Here is a 19,994-nt window from a genome sequence, read left to right as displayed (position 1 = left end):
GAGGCCTCGCTCAACGCGGCGAACCCTGCAGCACAGAATCACAACACATAGACTGGACCTCCTCCCTCCACGGCTGTTCTACCGAGGCGAAATGGTCGCACAGTGCGTCTGCACATGGGGAGAAAACGTCTGGTATCCGTCTCCTGCGGTGGGACTTTCATATCGGTGCAATAATAGGAAGTGATTTATGGCTGATTGTGTCCAACTATCTGGAAGGCCGTGCAGCGTCCATATCTGGTGGTGTCGCAGTATGAGCCAAGTCTGCATCAACTCCACTTAAAGACCTACACCCAGCCAGTCTGGATTTCTGTGGAGACTTTCAGCCTCATTTGATAGTCTACTCTAACTGTTGTATCATAGGCTATTCCACCATAAAAACAGTACAATTCTGGCTGCAGGACTATTGATATGGAGGATGTTTTTGTACTGGTAGGGATAAAATTTCAGATATTTCAACAACTACTGGCCAGATTGACGTTAAAGTTGCTCTAAATATTTACAGTATGATCCCTGAAAGATGATCGCTAAATCAACACTTTGGTCCATAACAAGGCACTGTAGCATGACAGCTAAAGACTGGATTTGTCCTTATGTGGGCTATGTCAAACACAGCAGTCGACTGGGCCATCCAGTAGACTTCCTGAGTGTGATCCAGTTCCACACTAATTGTGTGTATCAATGGTATACAAACTATCCATTTTTATACGAACAACAAATTATATAATACATGCACCAATGCACGTGCTGCCATCCACATTTAATTTCATTTTTCGAGCACGAGCAGCTCCTCCATATGCATTGTGCAACGCGTTGTGGGAAAATACTGTGCAGAAACAGCATATTAAAAAATATTTTTCGAGTAAAAAAATCATTATAATTTTAGGTACATTGTTACTTTAAAGATTATTTTTAGGCCTCCTGTCCTGGGAGTTTCTAATCGTTTGCACACCTCATGACACAACAAATACACAGGGGGTTAAGATGTAACTTTGCACTTTAATAATTTCAGTCTGATTTTACAAGATCTATTTGCATCCTCGTAGCTTGTGTGAGACTTATGGTGAGTCAAATCGTGTCAAACAGTGTGACTTCAGTGACAATGTCTTGGCATCAGTGCAGAAAAATCATATAATAATGAGTTGGCAAAGGGCATCATTTTACTGTGCCTACATCAAGGTGAGTAATACAAAACAGAACATTTAGACATACATCCTGTATGACAGCAACTACTTCATGAATACAACAGGAAGAGCACGTTCTATTACATCTGATTCTAGACATGCATCTCCTGAGATAACAGAGAAAGTCAGAGGATTCATAAGGGGGAGGGATGGGAGTCAGGGTGAGGTGTAAGGGAAGGAGGGAGAGCTAGCGAGGGAAGGAGACAGCAGAGGAGAAAGACATTTACCTCGATGAAAGTGAGAAGAGCGGACAGATAGACAGGCAAGAAGGAGGAATGAGGCAGGTGGAGAGAGGAGGGAGGAGGGAGGAGGGGTGAGGAAAGAAGTGGAAACAAGAGTGAGCTGAAGGGAGAGTGGGAGGGACGCTCAGTTCTGAGAGATCGAAGAGAAACCGAGCGAGAAGAGGAGGGAAGGGAAGGGAGGGAGGGAGAGAGAGACAGAGTGACGAATGGAGAGGAGGACAAGGGAGAAGAGGGGAGGACAGGGAGAGGAAGAGGAGGAGGATGAAAGGGGAGCCGAGAGGTGAAGGGAGGGAGGGAGGGGAGTGATGTAGCAGTTGTTCATTAGTGAGGATGTGTTAGGGACTGGAGGACTGAGCGAGGGGAGATACAGTGGAATGGTGAGTTTCATGGACACTGATGAAAGGAGAGGAGGGAAGGAGGCGAGTGGAGAGGAGAGGAGGAGGTGGCAGGGGTGAAAATGAGACTGGAGAGGAAGGAAGGGAAAGGGGGGAGGAAGAGGAGAAAAGAGGGAGAGGGAGGCTGAAGGTGAGCGGAGCGAAACTGCTTTACTGTGTCACCATAGGGGGAGGATGGGGGGAGGGGAAGGGAAGAATTTGCACGTACGCACACACACTGTTGAAATCGAAAGCTACAAGAGAGGGAGGCGACAAGAGGGGGAGACAGATTAGTAGAAAGAGAGAGAGAGAGACAGGAAGTAGGAAGAGGAGCAGGAGGAGGGGTGAGGAAGGAGATGAAGAGCAGGAAGGACAGGAGGGAGGCAGAGAAAGGAGTCATCACTGGAGAGAGAAAGTGGGGGGTCACAGAAGAGCGGAGGAGGGGGAGCGGAGGAGGCAAACAAAATGGATGGGGCAAAAGGAGGGAGGCAGGGGGAGAAAAAGAGAGAGGAGGAAGAAAGAGGAGAAAAAAAGGCAGTGGGCGCAGACAGTTAGAGGAGAGAGTAAAGAGGGGGAGGAGGAGAATTAGGGCAGATATTCAGGAGGTGGAAGGAAGCGGGAGAGGTGAGGAGGAAGAGGGAGAAAGTAGTGGAGAAGGAGAAGAAAGAGAGCCAAAAGAGGGAGATTAAAAAAAGAAGTATAGGGAGAGGAAGCAGACCAATAGAGGAGGTGCAGATAGGAGCAGGAAGCAGGGCTGTGGAGAGAAAAAAAAGGGGGGGGGGTGACAAATGAGAAATCTCGAAGGAGATGGAGATAAGGTGGGAAAATGAGAGAACTGGGATGATGAAGAGGAGGTGGGGAGAGAGGAGGAGGTGGTGATACCAAAGAGAGTAGAAAGAGAGAAAGATGAAGAAGTATGTAACAGGCTGTTGTATGTCAGCAGCAGGTCCTGTGTGTGTGTTATTGTGTATGTTATTGTGTTTATTGCCTGCATCAGGTGTGAGAAATCCTGCCACAGCAACGGAAACGTCCCCTATTCTACTCACACACACTCATCCACCTGTGCACTCGCACATGCACACAGACCGACGCACACACGCGCGCACACACACCGAAGGCAAGTCTTTGAATTGTTCGACATTTTAAATAAAAAAACAAATCAAGCACATTGAGGTTATTTATCTGAGTCATTGTTAGTTCATACCCAAAGTCACGCACGCTCTTGAAGACACGTTGGCTCACACACGAGCGGGCGCGCGCGCACACACACACACACACATTACACGCTGGGTTCAAATGTGCCCCACTCTCCTGCCCTTTTCTCCACCATGCATACATCAGTACAAGTCTGGACAGCCTGCCTCAGCACAGAGATGCGCAGCTGACGAATCCTTCCGCGGACACACTGGCAAGTAGTCCCTAATTTAGGGAATTTGATAGATGGCAGATTAAGTCTATAACAGCTACTGTTTCTACACAACACAGCTGCCTCTTCTTTCTCCTATTTAAATTAAATTTACTGTGGATAATAATCATAGTTTGAATTAGCATATAGGCAGTTTTAAAAGCATTTTTGCCAAAGCCTTTCAGTGCGTCATGTTGATGAAAAAACACACTCTGGAGCGACAAAAACGGGCTCAGCAACAAAAATCCCAAATTAAGAGTAGCCACACTTAATAGTTTTACAGGACTACTTTTTGTCAATCCAAACGGCTGGTTGGGAGAGGCGAACGCATCGGGGCGGATGTCCACCTCACTTTTCCCTGGGTGTTGTCCGTCTCCCCGGCACACTCACGGCTGCTACCATCTATCCATGCAGTTCACCTCATTGTACTGACTGCGCTCATCAATTAGGCAAGATTTAAGCCGTTTCACATGCAGTAATTGTCTTTTAGCACCCCGAAGAGGATTGTAAACCGCGGACAGAGGCGCAGATAAGTTTTGAGTGCGGGAAAGCGGAGAGGAACGAAACACAGGTACAGTGTGTGACTGTTATCTCGACTTCCAACTACTACCGTTACTAATGTAACGCGAGGGTACTAGCCGCAAGCTAACTGGCTAACGTTAGCATCCGAGCGACCCAACTCGGTTTGACTTCAGATTGCACTTTGGCGAGGTGAGGAAACGTATGCGTTTTATCGTCCAGCCTCCAGAAATCACTTCGACCGTTCAAACTCCTGCCGTTTGTGGCCAAACGTCCTGAAAGAGACCGCCAACTTGAGTTTTGGTGAACCAGAGAGCGGGTTTTTACTCCATGCCAGCGGCAGACAGGAGCGTCAGTAGTAGTAACAGCGACGCAGGCGTGGGGAAAACAAAAGGACTTCAAAGTCTGACACTCAATACAGATGACTGATGAGCAAAGCTGAGAAAATGTTGATTTTAGCTATCAAACGTGGCTCAGATAAAGCATCGGGTGCGAAACCACACATTTTTTGTGAGGTTTAACGAATTTACATAAAAACAAGGTTTAACAGATTATGAAATGACACTTAAAAAGCACCCACAGTAATAGTATGTATAAAGAACAAGATCACTCTAAAGTTAGTCCTGCGATTCACGAGCACGTTATTACTCACTTTAGGAATACTATTGTTAACGATATTAGTCAGTATGAGTCAAAAATGATGCATCAATGGGGAGAGTTGAACCAGCATTTATAATATAGAGCAAATTAGATAGACTTAATATACTTTGCCTTGAACTGAATCAGTCGTGTTTAGTGCTGTGTTGTGTGGGTTGGTTTTGTGTAGCATAAAACACCATCATATCAGATGTCCACATGTTGGAAGTTAAGGTGCAGGAAGTTCTCTGTTGTGGTGAGTGGTTGTGGAAATCAATTACTAAAGCATGAACGTGTGGTTGAGCACTGCGTGTTACTACAAATAGACTTTAGTCGAGTTCGCAGTCGTTTATTGTAGCTTTAGCTGCTACTGCTCATAACAGTTGATGGATCTGCCAGAGACTGAGGCTACCGTAGCTGTGTCCGAGGCTACCACAAACCCCCTAAAACTCTGTGAAAGTGAACCAGGGCGGGACTACACATCTTCCTCTTCTTTGTAGATGTAGCTTCAGCGATTTCCCAAACTTAAATGTGTCGATGTGTAGGTAAGTAAACGGATATGTGTGTCGCTTCGGATGATGTGAGTTTGCAGTGAAGTTAGAGGGGGACAGCTGTTGTAGCTGTGGGGGCCACCGGCAGCCGCGATAGACAAAGACCCCCAGAGAGCCTCAGACACTTGTATTGTCTACCGGAGTTTGGTAGATGTGTGTCGTGTTATTAAGATCGCCCCTCGCCCCCACGAAAGGGATGGCTGGATCATGTTTGATGTGGCGAATGAGGGAAATAAGCGAGTGTCGCACGTCTGCCATGTAACTGCGCGTCCCTGCTTTGTTCTGGTCGTAGTTCAACTTAGGACACCGGAGACGAAGTTGCTGGTGCGATCGTGAGAGAAAGCGAGCGCGAGCGTTGAGGATTGGTGGCATGGAGCCGGTGTTCGTACTCTGATCTGTGATCGATTTGGGTCTTTGTGCTCACCTGTCGTTTGTAACCGCTCTGATTTAACGAGGAGGGAGTTTTAACGCGTTACTCTCTGCTGTGTCCTGAACTGACCGTCTAGTCTTTTGTGTTACCGTGAGATCCACTGGTCTGGAGCTGCAGAGAGAGAGAGAGGGAGAGAGAGGGGGGAGAAGAAAACGAGGCATGGCCACGTAATGATATAGCACTGACTGTGGATGACTCTTAAAATGAGAGCCCCCTTCGTGCGTGAGGGCCCTCATGTTATCCGTGGCACCGTGGCACGTTTTTTTTTTTTCTTTGTCGCGTTGTTTTTCAGATGCTTCCACTTGTGAGTTGTACTGATGTGATGAATTTCCTTTGCACGTAGAAAGAGGAGTGTGTGTGTGTATTTTTGTGATGCATAGATTTTCATTCTGCAGACTGGAAAAGGTGTCAGGTGAAAAATAGGCCATTGCATGGACATCTTAACAGTGACATTGAACAAGCATTTCGTGATTAATTAATCGCTCTACAAAATGTCAGAAAATAGTGAAAAATGGCCGTCATCATTTTCCTATAGGCCAAGTTAACTGATGTGTCACAATAAGTCTTTCTCTGGGTTTAAGCTGATTTTGTTCTCATTTATTCATATGGTTTAGTAAATGCCAGAAAATAATGAAGAATGGCTAGCCCAGATTCCTGGAGCCCAGGGTGACGTCTTTAGAAAATCTGGCCAACCTAAAGATGTTAAGTTTTTTGTCACATAAGGCAAAGAAAAGCAGCAAATATTCAACTTTAAGGGACTATTTCATGTTTTTCTTGAAAAATGACTTAAATAATGAATAAAGCACCTTACCAATTTGCCGAATCAGTTGTATTGATACTGTCTTGCAGCTGTTTTGTTGACCTTGTGCATCAGATATTGGCCATAGCGTGAGGTGTGGTTATTTTTATTAGTTATTTTACTAGTTATGAAGTGACCCTGAAAGCTATGGAGGACAAAACTGAGAGTTGTTGAGTGTGAAGGACTTCTCATGCAGTAAACTAGAATTTGGAAAATAAACTCAGTTTAAAGGAAAACAATGGGAGTACTTCCAAGATAGCAGCATAAGGTGCCGTTCCACTTTACAAGAGTGAATAAGGTTTTACAGGGTTTCAAGCGAAAACAAATAGCAGCCAACTGGCTAATGGGAGGGAAAAAAGATGTTTTATGGGAGATTGAATCATACTTAAGACAGAAATGAGCGGTGGTGTGCAAGTGGTGAAATTGTATTTTTAGGGTCTGTGTGTTTATTGCAGCTATGCCCTCAGTGATGGAACGCTCGGGGGCCGGGGTCCTGTCCAGGAGCAGAGCCAAGACCGTAACCAACGGCAACAGCCAACCACACTCTGAAGAGGAGAGCAGCGATGAAGAGCATGCGCACGGTAGTGACACAAACATTAAACTGAAATATAATGTACTGACTTCATCTGAATTCAGTTCTCTGGCTAAGTTGGAGGTTGATTGAGCTGCTTAGCATCTGGGTTTGCTATTCTATTCTTTCTGCTGTTCTAACATGAGTATGTGGACTTGCAGGAGACACATTTCCATTGTACAGATGCATCACGCCAGCTGTTCCAGTTGCATTCATTGCTCTGCGGCAGTGCTTCTTTAGTCCCTTGCACGCTGCTCTCCTCTGTCGTCTCCTCCCTCCCTCCTCCACCCCCTTCCCACACTCTTCCATCCTTGTTATCCTCTGCCCACATACATCTTTCCTTCCTCCATTCTCTCCTTCACCCACTGACTTGCTGTTGATCTTTCATTTTATAACTGTTATCTCACTAGGCGCATGGATATATTATGAGATCAAACACAACATTAACTTAGCGTTCAAAAGGCACTTCACTACCCAGATTTCCCGAGTTGATGTCAGTCTGATACTTTGCATCACAAGCCACCATTCCTAACGTTCTTACAGCCTTCACCTCCTCCATCCCTTTTTAGTCTTCCAGACACCTCTCCATCTTTCATCTTTTTATTTTTTGTCTCTTTTCATGCCCCTTCTCTCGTACCATCCAATTTTCTTTATTCTTTATCCCCTTCCTGCCTCTCTCCACCCATTTACTCCCGTTTCTATCATCCACATCTCCTCCTTTCCTGTCCTCTGTCCCTGAGGAAACAGTAATATGTCTCTTCCTCCTCCTGGTCTGCTTCCCTGCCTCTCTCGTAGTCTCTCTTCACTCCTTGCCTACCACAGTACTAATTACTTAGTGTCTGCCATCCGCTGTCGCCCTTCCTCTCCTTCCCTCCATCTGTGTGTGTGTGTGTGTCACTCAGTGATGAGCGATATGCTGAAAATGTTAGCACAATGAAAATATCATGCATAAAGATGTTGATCACAATGGGTGCTGTTTCTGTTGAATTTCAATGGTTCTCTTGTAAGATGAGACAAATTGTATGCAGTGATTAAAAACCTCCTTTTATCCTGGTTGAACCAAACTGTTCAGAAACCCAAATATTTAGAACAATCAAGAAAATAGAACAAGACCAAAACAGTCCAGAGTTCCTAGTCTTTTGAAAACCATTAGAACTACTATAATTACAATTTAGAATAGTTGATTAAAAAGCAGCCTCCCCGTGTTGACTAAAGAATTAGAATTAGATCACATTTGTAAAATATAATATTACGCTGTACAAAGCAAAGGCAATATATTTACCATCTAGTAACTACATCAATAGTGATATTATATGCTCGGTTAGTGTAATTAATCAGAGCAGCACATCACCATGGCAGGGGGGAAAAAAGTCAAACAGTCCAATCAATCACAATCCAGTTCTGACGCGCGAGAAGAAAGCTCATTTTGGTCGGCAGCACTTTTCAACTCCACTAACGCAGAGCCAACAAAATATACATTTGAGTGGAAACCAGTGAGCAGTTTGTTAAACTTTGTTGCACGTTTCAAAGCCAGAGCTCTATTTCAGAGAACTTACTGTCCTTGATTTCACAAAAAAACATTCAGACTTGTTTGAGGGTTTTGGGCCATGTTAACCATTTAGCCACCGTACAGCGTTATCCACCTGTGTTATAATATGTGTTTGGCAAGTTTAGAAATATAAAACAACAGTTTCAAAAAGCAGATTGTCTAAACTACGATGCCAGTTATCTTTAGCAAAGTTCAGAGTAGAAAACAGTCCAGCAGCAGACAGCGACTTTCACCAGTTAAAACAACAAACAGCTGTGGCCGCTGCAGTCATAGCAGCTGTCGCCATTTAGCGTTAATTCCACGAGTACCTTGAGTGCTCCAAACAAACCAGTGTCTGTACTCAGCCAAAAATTGTGTGTGAGCAAAGAAGCGCCAATCTGTGACACCACTGGACAACCACAAGTGGACCCGGTGTTTTTGTAGTCCAACAGAGTGATACCTCTTCTCTCTAGTGGATCGCTTCACATCAATTACAGGAGTCATGTAATAACCATGGCCTTCAGTATTTGGATCATGTGGATTAAGTAGGCTACAGCTGTTGTCTAATCAACATTTTGGTAAATGTAAGTATCAGACTCTCGTTGCCTGCAGATATATTAATATTATCTATCATATTAAAGAACCTGGAACGGGATCTATGCCAAAAAAAATGACCAGCACATCCCTACTGGAAAAAGATCAAGCAGATACAGTACTTTCTCATTACCTGGATGTATCTCAGTTCTAAGAGTATGTGCTCCTTGATAGGATAAACCAATAGTGAAGTCTGTTAGAGGGCAAAGCATGTAAAAAAACACAAGATGATTCTCATTCTCAGTTATTTACTCTGTCATGCTGCAGATGACTCTCCATCTGTCTCTCTTCTTATGATACAGTCCATCCAGCTCTGCAAATTCTTGGGAAATTTACAAAAATGCTTGTCCCCCATCCGCTTCATCTTGACAGCTCTCCCCATCCTTCTGGGAAAGAAAAACTCATATATGTCTTGTCTCTCTCTCTCCACAGACAGTATGATCAGAGTGGGAGGAGACTACCAGGCCCAGATCCCGGAGTTCAAACCAGGTAAACTGGGGGAGAAGAAAGCACGAGAGAAAGGGAAATGAACAGAGAGAGGGAGGGCGGACATCTGGGCTGAGAAAGAGACATAGAGGTCAGGAGAAATGTGGAGGACATTGAAATGGAGGAAGGAGTGGAATGCAGATTATGACAGAAAGAAAGGTCAGATGACCAGTGTTACTGTGGAAATCCAGGAAGATGGACACATGGGAAGAGACCATCAGCTGCCAACCAAAATAATTCATTAGGTTTCTTCCAGATGTTGCTGTACTTAATACTAATTCTCTACATTTTATATATATGTATATTCATCTCATGTTAACAATTGAAACACCTAAATGAATCCTATGAATGCAAAGTTGAAGTCTTAGAAAATACAAAGTAGTTAGTGGTTACAAAATGTGTTAAATAATTAATATTACTTGTGACACCATGCAGTCAAAGGCTTCTTTGAGGTTGGTGTCAAGTCTTTTTTCAATAAATAAGAGTTAGCTGTGCAATATTCAGACCCTATCAGATGATCTTCAAAAAACACAAATGGGCCTGAGACAAATCATTCATGTTGGTATAGTGATGACTTCTGCTTCATCAAAAATACATTTAATACCTTTTATTAAATCCCCTCAAATTCTGGACAGACATGGACGGAAATTCCAACTTGACTGTGACGAAGTAAAAGAGGGATTCAAATATAAATATAAGCTCAAATATTAACAACGGTCAACAAAATGTTTGTTTTTTCTACCAGACAGTCCAACCCGCTACAATGAGAAGGACCAGAGGAGCATGTTGGTCTGGTGTCCCAACAGTCTGCTTTCAGATGCAATGTGTAAGCTCCACACACACACACACACAGAGTACCTTACCTGACATGCACTGGTACAAGCTTAACAACGTGAGCTTCAGTTTAATGCTCCGTGCTGACTGAGCTCTTTCGTTCTCTCTGTTTGTGTCCTGTGTGCTCGTTCTCTCTCTCTCTCTCTTGACCTCTTTATATTCTTCTGTTCCCCATTATTCATTACTTTATCTGGTTTTCTCATCCACCATTGAATTGTGTTTTCTTTGTTTCTCTCCTCTTTGTCTTGCTCTGTACCTCTTCATCTCCGTCTCTTACCGATGTTTTCTTTTTCTTCTCTGATGAACCTATTTTTTTTTATCTCTCTCTTATCCCAGTGGACGAGTACATCCTGATGGCGAAGGAGAAACATGGATACAACATGGAGCAGGTACAGCAGACTAAGATAAAACATCTTACTCTCTTCACTGCTGGTTTGTATGTCTGGTTTGCCTGACCCTGTCCTCGTCCCCTCTGCTCCTTCAGGCTCTGGGCATGTTGTTATGGCACAAACACGACGTGGAGCGCTCGCTGGCTGACCTGGCCAACTTCACCCCCTTCCCGGACGAGTGGACTGTGGAGGACAAAGTGCTGTTTGAGCAGGCCTTTAGCTTCCACGGCAAGAGCTTTCACCGCATCCAGCAGATGGTGAGAGGCTGGGAGAAAAAACCCCACACATATACTCTGACAGAATATGTAGTTTTCAAATAACACCTTCAATATTTAATACTCAACTTACTGATTTCTGTGTTTGCGCGTAGCTTCCAGACAAGCTGATCTCCAGCCTGGTGAAGTACTACTACAGCTGGAAGAAGACCCGGACCAGGACCTCTGTGATGGACCGGCAGGCCAGGAGGCTGGTCAACAAGAGAGAGAAAGACGACAGGTATGAGAGGCCATGAAACTTGAACAGGGAGGACAGACAGAGAGAGGAATGAATATTGGGAGAAGGAGCGAGCGGGAAGGAAGCATTAAGCTCTCACAAACGACTCATTTGAGATCTGACATTTACAAAACTCTTGTTAAATGACACTCGATAAGCGTGTCATGCTGGGGAACAAGAGTCTCCTGAATGTGTATGAGATACTTTGATATTATTTCTTGTAATTTTCAGTTGACATTCTTCAGCATTTTAGAAATAGACAGTCAGCCGGGGACGAAGCTTAACCACAGGCAAATGTTCTTTTTCTTTTCCTGTAGTAATGACGATATGGAGGAGGGTGACCCCGGCAGTGACAGTGACTTTGAGATTGACGCCAAGAAAGAGGTGAGCAGCATGAAGCCTGATAGTGGTTATTGACTGACAGAGTGTGCGTGCATGCTTATATATACATACATTTTTTGTGTAATTCGTCACGACTTGCTGTTCTTGTGAAAAGGTATCATTCTGATACATCTTATCTCTAATAATCGTGTGATTTCTCTGTCCACACAGGCAGTGAAACAGAACCCCAGCAGCACCGGCTCTGACAAGGCCACCCCCAGCCGCTCTGGGCCGGTGAAGAAGGAAAACATCGGGGCTCAGTACCGCCACCACCCGCTCAGAGCTCGGCGTAGGCCTCCCAAAGGCATGCACCTAGAGCAGGGAGACATCACCTCCCTGTCAGCCTCCCACGATGCCGGGGTGCTGACTGTACGGCAGCTGGACACGCAGTTGGTGTCACTGAAGAGACAGGTATCTACCTTACGTACGAGTAAATGCATCCATGTACTTATAGAGGCAGTTTTAAGGAACACCAACAGGATTTTTATGCTTCTTTAACTATGTATCAGTAAAGGTGAAAATTCAAAACCCTCTCTAGAGCTCTGTGGTGCAACAATCTATTAATACATGTCCACATTTGTATGTGAGAAATAGATGAATTCAGTCCCAGTGAGGGAATATTTTGTTCTTTACTTTATTTCACAGCAGGTTCCAACGGTAGAAAATGAAAAACTGCTCCAAGAAAACCTGACTTACAGGTCACACAGAGTGGGAACAGCTTGCTGGAACAATATTACCAGAAAAACAATACTGTGATATACTATTACTATTCAGTAGAACACAGCAAGACCGGTGGCTAACTGCACGTTTGAAGCAACAGGAGCTACTTTGTGTCTGTACTTGTTTTTGGTTATCAGCATCAGTGCAACAAGAAATAAACGTACTCCTCTTTCTCTTCCCCCCTACGCTTTTCCTCTCAGGTTCAGTCGATTAAACAGAGCAACAGTGTTTTGAAACAGAGCATAAGTGAAGGTGTCAACAGTTTGAGACCTGCTGAGGTGAGTCTTTTTTGTTGTTTTTTCGTACCGCTTTCTTCATTTTCCCTCCTTTATATCCTTCACCTCTCCCCTCTTTGATTTTAGCTTCCTGCCTGTGTTCACTTTCCTCAGCTCTGATCTCTCCTCAGTGTGTCCCCCTCCTCTTTCATTTCGTCACTTGGCCCTTCCCCAACTCCCTTCAGATATTATTTCACCCCTTTGTGGAACTGAGATTAGTCTTAATCTGCTCTTTGCTCTCATGTTGTCATTTTCACCCCTCTCTTTTCCTCCTTCTTACCACCTGCCTCCCTCTCTCCCTCTGTCAGCCTGCCCCGAAGATGAACTCTCGTTGGACCACAGAGGAGCAGCTCCTGGCTGTGCAGGGTGAGTAAAGGCTGTAGCATCTTCTTACAGAGTCTCTCCTCTTCCTCCCTTACATTAGCAGGTAGAAGTCTGACTGTCAGATTATCCCACAGTGGATCATAAATTAGTGTTCTATAGATGACTGCTAACAAAACAACTGATGAAATGAATGACCTGCTTTGTGTTGGAACTCTTATACATTTTAGTTTACCATCTTTACAGCTGTGGTGTGAGTTTATTTCCATTTAAAAGAAAAATCCACGTCTTCCTAGCATACTACCTTTTATAATTTGATGCAGCTGAAATAAACAGGAGCTACTGGTATTCAGATTCCAGCTGTGAACTGAAGTGAATATATGTTGTGGGAGAAGTAAAGCAGCGACTGTCCACAGCACTTTGTTAAATATAGAGACACAGTTGTGTTATTGAGGGGCGTTGAATGGGTCTTATTCATTAGAGGGGGATTCGTGGCTGATGATGTTACTTGTTCTTTGTTGTAATGGACACAGCTCTGCATGCCATGACACCCAACTGCATCAGTTGGCGCTAAGTTCTGATTGACTGATGAGACATTAGATGAGATTTAGAGATTTTATTGTTAGTAAGTTATAATCACATTTTATGCCACAGCAGAGAAAATAACAAAAATACATGAATTCAAAGCTGATGGGTTATTATGGACATAATTATATATGCTGGACATCTTGGTCGTGGAGTGAAAAGCTGCCGTCACAGCCTCACCCTGGCTTCATCACACTGCCTCCCTGATCTGAGAAGAGACTCTCCTCGTTCATTTGTACACACAGCAGGGGACTGAGGTAGTTGTGTAATGCTTCCTTCTTTCGCTCCCTGGCCAATCGCTGTGTAAATCAGACATGATTGTCAGATTATCTGCTTCAGAAAATGGGGATATCGGTCGCTGTTAGATTATCCAAAAAAAGTGCGTAATTTGAAGTTTATTAAGGTCTTGATCAGAATAAAAGCTGTGAGGATTGAAAAAGGAAAATTCAATCTGTAGCTCCAATCGATAAGCTGCAGCTAAAGTCTAAAAGACAACTCCCCCGTCCCCTTGGCAGCTGTGGTAAGTGTGCCTTTGAGCAAAGCCCCCCGTCAGCTGCAGCTGTGTAGTGCAGAAAGCAGAAGCTGAAAGGCATGAATATGTGCAGCAATACGAGTGGAAGCGGGACAGGCCTGAAAAAGCGCAGGTGCACTCAGGCGGCCGACCTCAGGTGAAGACGCGCGCATCAACAGGCTTCTTCCTGTCTCTCCTGTCAGACACACGCTGTCATATTTCCCCGACAGAGCCGCAGAGAGCACGCTGGTTTCGTAGCCTGTTGACGGCAACAAATTGGTTGCGAGTGACACAGACGCAACGTTAACCTGACATTTTCCTTCTTTCTCCTGTCCAGCGATCCGTCGCTATGGTAAAGACTTCACAGCCATCGCTGAGGTGATCGGGACCAAGACGCCAGCTCAGGTGAGAAGCCTCTTTTTCAGGCGTTGAAAATATCTTATGAAGATTACCCCTCTGATCTCTTATTCTGACCTCTGTGTAACCCTCCGTCCATCCAGCCAGCCGTTTACTTTCTGTGTGCTGCCTATCAGCTTTTCATCTCCTCTGCAATTTCTTTTTCATCCCTCTGTCTAGATGAGCATTTTTCTTTATAGGATAACTATAATCTCCATTATCCCTCCTTTCATTTGTCTTCTGACCTCCAGTCTCTGTGTCCTTGAGTGCAGCACACCTTTTCTGTCCTCCTCCATCTCTTCTCTGACTCTCCGTCCCTGCCTGTCCGCCCAGGTGAGCTCGTTCTTCGTGAGCTACCGGCGCAGGTTCAACCTGGACGAGGTGCTGAGGGAGTGGGCGGCTGAGCAGGTGGCCACCAGCCGAGACCAGAGGGACCCCAGGAGGAGCGGCGAGGAGATGGCGGCAGCTGCAGATGGAGCCGCAGAGGAGGACGAGGTGAGCCATGTTTAAATATATGTTTGGAGTCAGAACATGGTTATCCTAGCTTAGCATAAAGACTGACAGCAGGCGAATAAACTCGTCTTGCTCCGTCCAAAGTTCAAAAATACACCCACAAACATATCGAAAGCTTAAATGAACGTGCATCTTGTTTGCTGAATCCGTACTCAAACAGAAATGTGATCAACAAGTTGTCGGATTAGAGGGAGATGTACGCTGTAAGTTCTCTGCAAACAACAGCCCTGTGCAGTTTCCTCATGCCCGGACAGAGTCCTCACTGTATCTGCAGCTCACCAGCCACATCTGGAAACAGAAAGCGCACAGAAGTCCTGAGCAGACAGATAAAAACTTGTCTGGCTACAAATCGTTACACACGTGAACTCCCTGAAAACCACAAAGTTTAATGCCTGTTTGTCTGCCTATTGTTGGCAGGCGTTTGGCTCTGCTCTGTCTTTACTTGGTTGCCACGCGATCAAAATCCAAGATGCCGTCGGCCTTCAAAAGAAACTTGTCGGCTTTCTCACATCTTAAAATGCTTGTTGGTGCTCTGTGTGACGTTCATACATCGTAGCTCCTGAGTATATGAACAGAACATGAACTTCTCTGCTGTGGTTAAAGCTGACTGCCTCTCCTCTTCATCATGGAGCTAATGTGACATCTGTCTCTGTTCACTTCTTCCTGTCTCTCCACCTCTCTGTTGTTCTCCAACTGTCGTCTTGTCTCGCTTCATCTTCTTTCATTGTCGGTTTGCCCTCCTCCCTCCCCTCAGGTCAAAATGGAAGACTCTCCCTCTGACACGGCCAGCGGCTCGCCTCCCCCCTCCTCCACCCAGACCCCCTCCTCCCTCTCACAGCCTCCTCCACTACTGCGCCCTGCACCACCCTCGGCTCCCCCCAGCCTCCTGCGTCAGCCGCCACCTCTGCAGACACGCCCGCTCCAGAACCGAGCGCCCCACAACCACCCTCCGCCTCCGCTCATCCGGCCCGCCGTGACCACCTCGTCCTCCTCCACCGGGAGCTCCAGCCTCAGGGCATCACCTCCCAGCTCCTCCTCTGCCACAGGGCAGATGCCTCCGTCTCTGGTCGGGCTCAAAGTGGAGCAGCCCAACTCGCACTGATACACACACATAAAACAGGAATAGAAACACACACGCACACACACACACACACGCACACACACAGGTAATAGGAATACAAACGCGCACAATTAGCATGCAGACTTCACCCTGTAGCTCCATCGTTCCTGGCCTTTGTTTTTGGGATCATCACACATCACATGACCATGAACACACTCAGGTCCCGTAGGCAACATCACAGCTCTTATAATGTGGAAGGAAGAGTGTGAGGACCCCCCACAGGTCCACTTTGTGAGGCAGTGGCCTGAAGCCCCTTTACTGTACTAACAAACGCCTACCTCCAGACCAGCGTTCTCTAGCGTAATCACACGCGCTTGCGCTCACTCACACACACACTCACACTACAAATAAGCGAGGAGCTGGAAACAAACACTACCTGTACACTCGTCCCTAAAGAAAACAAAAAGAGACACTGGATCATCAAGCTGGTGAAGAAAGAGCAAAACCCACCTTCTTGTTTCCATGGCAACTGCTGAACATCTGGATTGTGGAGGAGTGTGTTTGAACACACAAACATACACACACACACACACACACACCCTATATATATATATATGTACTATATCTATACTGTAGGTTCCACTGGGCAGGTATCAAGTCATCCAAACAACCTTCAGGAAAGTGAAATGATGAGAAAAGGGGAGAAAGAGGAAGAGTTCCCCACATCTGAGCCAAACCTGAGAGGTCATGTAGGTTAGAAACTCATTCAGCTGGCTGGAAATGATGTGGCGAAACATGCCTTTTCCTGTTGAGCTCTGCTTTAAAACTTGGACCCTCACGTAGGAGGAATAAAAAGGTACCTTTGCAAAGAAACCGGGCTTTGAAATGGAAGCTGTGCTATGAGTTTATCGTTCTGGCTTTTAATAATTGAAGCTGTCGGTTCAAAAATGGAAAAAGAAAGAAGAGCAAGAGATGCTACCTCTCCCTCTTCTCTCCTAGCCACGTATTGCTAGTGTTAACTGGAGTGATGTTTTCCTCTTTGATTTTTTTTTTTTTTTTTGGACTAGACTTTTAAAGTGAGCTGTAGGCAGTTAGTTATTGTATGTAGTTTAGGTAGAGCATACTTTATTATTATGGTGATTATTATTGACTGAGCACTAAGGAGAAAAAGAGCCTTTTACCATGTGACTGGACTTTGTCTCACATTTTCAAGAGGAAGTTAGCCTCGGTTTGTTTTCCATTAATCTCTACAAACAGATATCTGCATATGAACACAGACTCTGCGGGTAAGGGGCAAGATTTGGGTATCTGAAGTGTTCCGGATTCAGTTTGTCGTCTGAGTGGTATTGACCAATCACGTGTGAGGGGCTTTGGTTGTATGTAGGTAAACATTCCGTGTGGAGAGCAAAAGTCTGAGAATCCATCAACTGTCTGAGGACGATTGAGCTTTCTGTATTAACCCGCCTTCATATGCAGATCTCTGTTGATACAGATTAACCGAAATATCATCTAGACCTAAAACAGCTTGCTAATCGGACCGTAAACAAAGACCGGCACATGGAAGAGGAAGTCTCGGCCAGGATATCCTTTATTGGGATATCAGCTGGCTAGAGCGGAAGCTCTGAAGCATTGGTCATCGTCCCCAGAGACGAAATCGTCGTCAGAGGATAGCTGATGGGTTCTGAGACTGGTTTTTCATTGGCTCACAGAATCCCCACATCGCCAGTTATCTGACAGTTGACTTCCTACAGTTGTTGGCTTCCTTCACGTTTTACAGCAAAAGTAGCAAAACAAATGGTGTTAAAAGAATAATTCAGCGTTTTTGGGGAATAGTATTCAAGTTCTTGCTGAGAAAGAACAGCAGTATGGTAAATCTGAAGCAGCACTAAGACTGAGATGGACTTTTTTTATTCCCAAAATGTTGAACTATTCATTTAACGTTTATATACGACAGCCAGACTAGCACAGGTTGGTTGAGATGATTCAGGTCAGGATTTAGTTTTACAAAAGAGAAGTTATAAAGATGTGATGACAACTGTCCGAAGCCCCGAGTCCAGTAAAAGCAGCTTTCTCTCTGGACAGGACTGGTAGAGTCCTGTCCAGGCCTGGGGGGGGGGGGGGGGTGGGGGGGTGGGAGGTCAAAGAGCATCAGGAATGATTCGTTTAGACATTGAACTGTCAAGAAATGCTGCAGGGTGTCTCTCAGTGCGGGTTTCTGCCTCTGAAATGTTCCTCTAGATTGTGTTCAAGGATTTCAGGCAACCTCATGAACAAACGTATGACTGAGCGACATTCTGCTCTGGTTGCTTGTTTGGGATTTTCTTTTGAACATCGGCTGGTCTGCTACTGAATCTTTCCCCTCTTCATAGTCGAGTTGTCTGCGTATCACTGCCTTTTCTTTAAACTGTGTCCAGTGCTTCTCCACTATTACATCGCACATTATGTACTTTCGTTAGCAGAGGCCTTCAGTGTTCAGTTCAACGCAGCACTGAGCAGGAATCAAAGCAGCCCATCACTGCGTTTGGCTTTAAAGTGGCTTGACTTTTGACTTTGCTTGGACTTGTTTTTGTTACATTTGTTCCTTCCTCCAAAAAACTGCTCGTGTGTTCTGTAAGTGAGAAGTTGTTTACATTGTGGAAACTGAACTGTTTGTGTTTGAGAAATGTTTTTTTTAGAATAAATAAATGACCAAATTGTATTTGTCCTAAATTTGAAAGCAGTTTAACACACACACCATGTTAATGTCTGAGTGTAGGGTAAACACACTCCACTTTTTATGAAAATTAACTGTTTAACAAAAAAAAAAAAGAACAAATTTACACAAACAAGTGTGCACAACTGTTATTTGTGAGATTTATGTGCACATCATTGAGTCCCAAAAGCCGAGTCTTGTCAAAACACCAGCTGTTGACTGGTTGGTCCACCTGCAGCTCCCACATTCCTGAGCAGGGCTGGGGACACGCTCGCCTCCTGGGCCTTACCTGTGCACCAGTGAGTGACTCAGAAGAGCCTGTCTACTGCAGGCTTAAGACAATAATGAAATGACTTTAAAGATTACTGCAAGGTAATTCCACATAAAGGATCCTGTCTGCAGGGCTTTTACACAATTATCATGAAGATTTGGTTGTTCACAAGGCTGGATTACCAACAAAGCCTGTGGCCCCTGACCCCCAGGGGCTCCAAAACATCCAAATTATTCCCAGTATACAGATTAAACACAAATTATTATATACTTATTCCTTAAGTGGTCTGAAAATGACAAAAACATACAAATATGTGCAACAAGTCCTATGGTCCTAAAGAGTACTTCTCGCACACCTTAAAATGACCCAGTTGAAATTTTTACAGTTTGAGACTATGCACCTGAACAGGAAGCTGTCAGTTAACTCACTTTCTTTCACAGCGCCCCCTTCTGCTAACGTGGAGCACCACCATCTCGTTCTCAAATACCGAGGATTTGAAGAAGCGTGTTTTAATCCATATTTTCATGCTTATCTGAAAGCCTGCTGTCATTTAGACAACCTTTAAGCTCCTGATGCAAAATACAGTCTTGATTGCTGGTTGCATGGCACTAATACTATGATAGATACACACAGTTTGATACTGATTTTTCTTTTCTTTAAGAATTCTAGATATATATGTACTGAGCAGGACATTGTGCAGTTGAAAACTATACTTGCTGGTTCTCTGCTGGACAAAATATGTGAAAGTGATAAAAAATAAAGTCTAGTTTGTCCTGATGGTAAAAATCTCACCTGCAACCATAAAAACTCTTCACTAAAGGCTGTTAAGATCATTCCAAACATGTTTTTTCATTTGTCTTTATGGAATTAGTGCTGTGTTTAAATGAGGAGGGGAGTGACATTTAACACTAAATATTTAACCATATATCTAAGCATGCTGAGCCAATGAGAAAACCCTGATTTCTTCACACTAAAGGCACCTTGTGGCGAGATTCTGTCAGTTCTGTCTGTGGGGCTGCTGAGAGCTTCCTGGAAGAGAGTATAAAGTAAAGTGAAGTAGTTTCTTAGGCTTAAAACATGTACCTTGCTTCTCACATAATGGATTTCAGAGGCAGACTATCATTATATCATTGTTTTTATTACTATCATTGTAATTTTTCATCATTTTGTCTTTGCACAAAAAAAACAAACAATACATTTTTCAGGAGCTGATCACCCCTCCCAACCCCAAACCCACC

General features: G+C 44.5%; 1 protein-coding gene across 1 annotated transcript; it reads left to right on the top strand.

The window, feature by feature from the left end:
- Positions 1-3,607: 3,607 nt before the first annotated feature.
- On the top strand, positions 3,608-17,903 carry rcor2 (REST corepressor 2). Its single transcript, XM_041964974.1, has 14 exons — positions 3,608-3,773; positions 6,593-6,718; positions 9,263-9,319; positions 10,062-10,142; positions 10,487-10,539; positions 10,635-10,796; positions 10,910-11,034; positions 11,349-11,415; positions 11,584-11,823; positions 12,333-12,410; positions 12,716-12,773; positions 14,162-14,229; positions 14,554-14,715; positions 15,488-17,903. Exons 2-14 carry the CDS (start codon positions 6,595-6,597, stop codon positions 15,833-15,835), a joined length of 1,623 nt encoding a protein of 540 aa, XP_041820908.1. The 5' UTR covers positions 3,608-3,773; positions 6,593-6,594; the 3' UTR covers positions 15,836-17,903.
- Positions 17,904-19,994: the final 2,091 nt, after the last annotated feature.

The sequence above is a fragment of the Chelmon rostratus genome, chromosome 23, assembly GCF_017976325.1.
Source record: "Chelmon rostratus isolate fCheRos1 chromosome 23, fCheRos1.pri, whole genome shotgun sequence".
Lineage (NCBI taxonomy): Eukaryota > Metazoa > Chordata > Actinopteri > Chaetodontiformes > Chaetodontidae > Chelmon > Chelmon rostratus.
The sequence above is the reverse complement of the archived record's forward strand: the minus strand, read 5'-3'. Positions and strand labels throughout refer to the sequence as shown.